General features: G+C 40.5%; 1 protein-coding gene across 1 annotated transcript; it reads left to right on the top strand.

Annotated features, from left to right (window-relative positions):
- Positions 1–594: 594 nt before the first annotated feature.
- On the top strand, positions 595–1134 carry LOC107479111 (uncharacterized). The gene is made up of 2 exons (XM_016099258.1): positions 595–744; positions 844–1134. The coding sequence occupies exons 1-2, from the start codon at positions 595–597 to the stop codon at positions 1132–1134; spliced, it is 441 nt and encodes a 146-aa protein (XP_015954744.1).
- The last annotated feature ends 3855 nt before the right edge of the window (positions 1135–4989 follow it).

The raw sequence follows: 4989 nt of genomic DNA, 5'->3' as shown, positions 1-4989 counted from the left end.
TCCCTCAACCATGGTTTGCAGATATTGCGAACTACAAGGCCATGAGATTCATCCCCAAGGAGTACACTAAACAACAAGTAAGAAAGTTGTTGAATGATACCAAGTACTACTTGTAGGAAGAACCTTATCTTTTTAAGAGATGCTCAGATGGTATGATTCGGCATTGTGTCTCAGATGAAGAATCATAGCAAATCCTTTGGCATTGTCATGGCTCTGAGTATGGAGGCCACTTTGATGGCAAAAGGACAACCACTAAGGTCCTTCAGAGTGGTTTTTATTAGCCGACTCTCTACTAAGACTCACAGAAATTTGTAAGAAACTGTGACAAGTGTTAAAGAGCTGGAAACCTTCCCTACAATCATGAGATGCCACAGCAAGAGATTTTAGAGATTGAGTTGTTTAATGTATGAGATATTGATTTCATGGGACCTTTTCCTCCCTCATACTCAAACACTTACATACTAGTGGCTGTGGATTATGTGTCCAAGTGAGTGAAAGTAGTGGCCCTACCTACCAATGATGCCAAAGTCATGCCGAGCTTTTTGCAGATATATATTTTCAGCCGGTTTGGTGTCCCAAGGACATTGATTAATGATGGAAGAAGCCATTTCTACAATAAATAGTTGGACTCACTCCTGCATAGATATGGAGTCCATCATAAAGTGGCAACTCCCCTATCACCCTCAGACAAGTGGACGGATTGAAGTCTCCAACAAGAAACTCAAGAGGATCTTGGAAAAGACTGTGAGTACTTCAAGGAAGGACTGGGCAAGGAGACTTGATAATGCTCTTTGGGCATACCGTACTACTTTCAAGACTCCTATTGGGATGTTCCCATAATAGTTGATTTATGGTAAGGCCTGTCACTTGCCAGTGGAATTGGAGCATAGAGCATATTGGGTAACAAAGTTTTTGACTTTTGATGCCAAGGCTGCAGGAGAGAAAAGGCTACTTCAACTAAATGAGCTTGATGAGTTCAGAAACTCTGCCTATGAAAATGCCAACCTCTGCAAGGAAAAGACCAAGAAGTGGCATGATAAAAAGATAGCCACAAGAGTATTTGACCCAGGACAGAAGGTGCTGCTATTTAATTCTCGACTCAAGCTCTTTTCTGGGAAGCTGAAGTCCCGGTGATCAGGACCTTTTATGGTAACCGGAGTGTCCCCTTTTGGTCAAGTGGAACTTCAAGAAGAAAATTCAGATAGAAGATTCAAAGTAAATGGCCAGAGGGTAAAGCACTATCTTGGAGGTAAAATTGATCACCAAAGGTCCACTCATATGCTGATTTAGCAGCACTGACTGTCAAGCTAGTGACGGTAAAGAAGCGCTTGTTGGGGGACAACCCAATTCTAAGTATCCTTTAACTTTTCTTTTAGTTGATTTTCATTAATTTTTGGTTTTATTCATAGTTTCCTTGGTTTTATGATGATTGTGGTCATGCAGAGTGTTTAAGAACAGGAACAGAGGACTTTGGAGGAGAAACAGAACACCCTGGAGAGCATTACAAAATCCAAGGCTATTGCGCTGAACGCCAGACTAGGTGTTCAGCTCCCCAAATGACATGCCTCTCGAGGGGTTGTGGTGCTAAATGTCAGAGATGACATTTAGCGCCTGAAATGGCAGTAGGAGACTGGTGTTAAACGCCAAGAAGGGTGTTTCACGCCCAAGATGGCCTGGAGAAGCTGGCGTTAAACACCAGGTCGCCCACAAGGGGCACAAATTACAAGGCTCTCTTGCCTCATGGGGCGCTAAACGCCATATGGGCATTTAGCGCCAAGCCTCGTCCCCAAAGAAAAAGATATTTTTTCTGGCATTTCACGCCCTGAATGGCATGGAGGATTACAACATTGTGGCGTTAAATGTTGGAGCTGTCGTTTAGCGCCAACAACGTGACTTTCGAAATTTAAGCATGCTTTTGACCGTTGCAACGGTCACTTTCTCTTCTCTCTCTCCTCATTACTCCTCTTCAACCATCAAATCACCTTTTTCACCTCTCATATCAAATCCTTTACTTTTCCACACCAATTACGACACCTATTTCCTTATCATATTTTCACAAATCCTCCTCATATCTCTCTTCCCCATATCCCCAAATTTCACCCCTTCCCCATGACCGAAACTTGAGCTTTCCCCCTCTATAAATACCACATCTATTTTCACCTTTCACCACTCATCTCTTCTACTACCCTTTTACACTCTCTTTCTTTCATCCTTCCTATTTACTTTCTTTATTCCTTTCCTTCCCCTCTCTCACCCTCATACGCCTTTTACCCCTCTTTTTTCTTTCTCTTCCCTTTACTCCTTTACTCCTTCCTCTTATTCTTTCTCCTTTATTTGCTCGGAGACGAGCAAGGGCTTTAAGTTTGGTGTGGAGGCGTTCCGCTTTTCACTTTTTCTTACTCCACATGGCACCCAAGACTGGTGAATCCTCATCAAGGAAGAGAAAGGAGAAGGCTCCTACCACAATCCTATATGATGTCAACCGGTTTCAAACTAAGGTTTATGAGGAGCACTATAATGAACTTGTTAGCAAAAAGAAAGTGGTCCCAGAGGTGCGATTTCACCTGAAGTCAAACGAGTATCCAGAGATCTAAGGACAAATTTAGAGTAGAGGTTGGACAGTTCTAGCCAACCCTGTGACTGAGGTTGGAGTTCTGATGGTCAAAGAGTTCTATGCTAATTTGTGGGTGACTTACAAGCACATCAAGAATGTGAATCCTGAGTTCAAGATGTGGTGCACTATGGTCTGAGGAGAGATCCTACAGTTTGGTCCAAAGAGAGTGAGGGAGATACTTTAGCTGCCACCATTCAGAGATGACCCTCACTCTTACACTAAGAAGGTCAATACTTATCAGAGACCGGACCAGGTCCGCACTGATATATGCCTCTCCGGAGCATAGTGGGGGAGGGATGATAAGGGTCAGCCATACCAGCTGGGAAGGCATGCTCTAAAGCCGATTGCTAAGAGCTGGTTGGAGTTCATTCAGTGTTCCATTCTCTCTACGAGTAACCGGTCCGAGGTTACTATTGACTGAGTTGTGATGATTCACTGCATCATGCTCAACAATGAGGTAGAGGTGCACTGGTTGATACCTCAGAAGATATACAGCATAGCGGCGAAGGCTTCCACCTCTGCTAGATTAACTTTCCCTCACCTTATCTTCCACTTGCGTGAGGCTACTTGCATCCATATTTGCAGAGACACTCTCATGCCCATTGACAAACCGATTACTAGGAGGGGCATGGAGTATGCTAGAGAGGTTGGACAAGCATCACCTCAGGAGCCAGTTCCTCCTCCTTAGTAGGAGTAGCTTGAGATATCTCAAGGGTCTTATTTCCCCTTGTTACTATTAGGATCAGCTGGTAGTATCTATTGGGTAGTTGGCATCTTTTGTTGACCATCTGAGGATTGAGCATCAAGACTACTCTGCCCTTTTCCATCAGCTAGTAGAGGAGTAGCAGAGGTGCGACTTGGATGAACTGAAGCGCTAGAGAGGATTCCCACGAGGGAGTAGCAGCCACCATGACTAAGGTGGTTGAGTTTCTCTACTTATTTTATTTTCTGTTTTTCAATGTTTTATCGTATTTCCTATTTTCTGTTTAAAGTTTTTGCATGATAATTAGTAGTATTCTATTACTTTCTAGTTTAGTTATCTATTTTGATGTTTTATTTTTATTTTGAAAATTGTCACATATATTGCTCACTGAACTTGAAAAAAAAATCAAAAAGAAAAGAAAAGTAGTAAAATGCATGAGACTTGAGTTATATATTATGAGTTATTCTGGTTACTTTGATGTGGTGATATTATTTATGATTCTGAATGTATGAAATGAACAGTGCATATTTGATCTTAAAGATAAGAATGTTGATTCCTGAGGTATAGGAACTTAAAGAAATATTATGAATTCTCTAAAGTAAGAAACTAATCCTTGAAGCAGAACAAACAGCTAAAAAAAAATTAAAAAGCAAGGTCCAAGGCTCTGAGCATCAATGGTTAGGAAGGTCAAATATGATTAAAAGCTCAAAGAGTTGTTTTCCTAACCATATGCTTATGGTGTGAATGTGTCAACTAATTCTTGAGACAGAACACTAAGAGTCGAGACCAAGTGAAATTGCAGAGTATGCCAAAGGCTCTGAGTACTTCTGCTTGGGAGCAATTAAAAGAAAAGAATTAGAACTCAAAGAGTTCCCTATTCAAGTGCTTGTGGTGTTTTTGTGCCAAGTTAAGCTTGAGGACAAAATACTAAGAGTCATGGCTAGGCTTAAGGTGCAAAGCACCAAAGAAAATATAAGAAAAAGCTGTGTTCAAGGATTAATTAGAGCTTCAAGAGAAAGAGAGTCCATAATATCATTCGAGTTCTAATTTTGAAGGATATCAATATTTTTGAGCTTCAAAGGATAATGAGATGCCAAACCTATTCAGAATTATAGTATCATTAGCCACACTCAGTGATTGAACATGAGCTTAAATGAGCACTCAAGTCTTGGGCAATTTATCTTTTCAGTCTTATACTGTTTTTAGTTGCTTGAGGACAAGCAACAACTCAAGTTTGGTGTTGTGATGCGTGAGAATCTTTACCTTATTTTCTGTTTATTTCAACCTAGAATTTATTCATTTTAATTATATTTTAGTGTTAAAATTCTCTTTGGATACTACTTTGAGTTGTTTTGGTGTTTTAATTATTTCAGGTGAAGTTTGAATCAATTTGGCAGAGTTTTGTATAAGAAAGAGAAGAATTAGAGCTGCCCACTAGGGCACTAAATGCCAAGCTGGCGTTTAGCGCCAACAACTCAGCAAAGTTAGAAGCGTTCTGCCCCCTTTGGGCGCTAAACGCCAAAGCTGGCGTTTAGCACCAGGCAATCCAGATCCACTTTCACTCTTGGAGCATCTTTAGTTGGATTTAGCTTTTAATTATTGTTTTATCTTTTATTTTTGTAATTTTTATTTACAACTAAAATCTTTTAGGTTTAGAATTTATTATTTTATT

This window comes from Arachis duranensis, chromosome 3 (assembly GCF_000817695.3).
Source record: "Arachis duranensis cultivar V14167 chromosome 3, aradu.V14167.gnm2.J7QH, whole genome shotgun sequence".
Classification (NCBI taxonomy): domain Eukaryota; kingdom Viridiplantae; phylum Streptophyta; class Magnoliopsida; order Fabales; family Fabaceae; genus Arachis; species Arachis duranensis.
The sequence above is the reverse complement of the archived record's forward strand: the minus strand, read 5'-3'. Positions and strand labels throughout refer to the sequence as shown.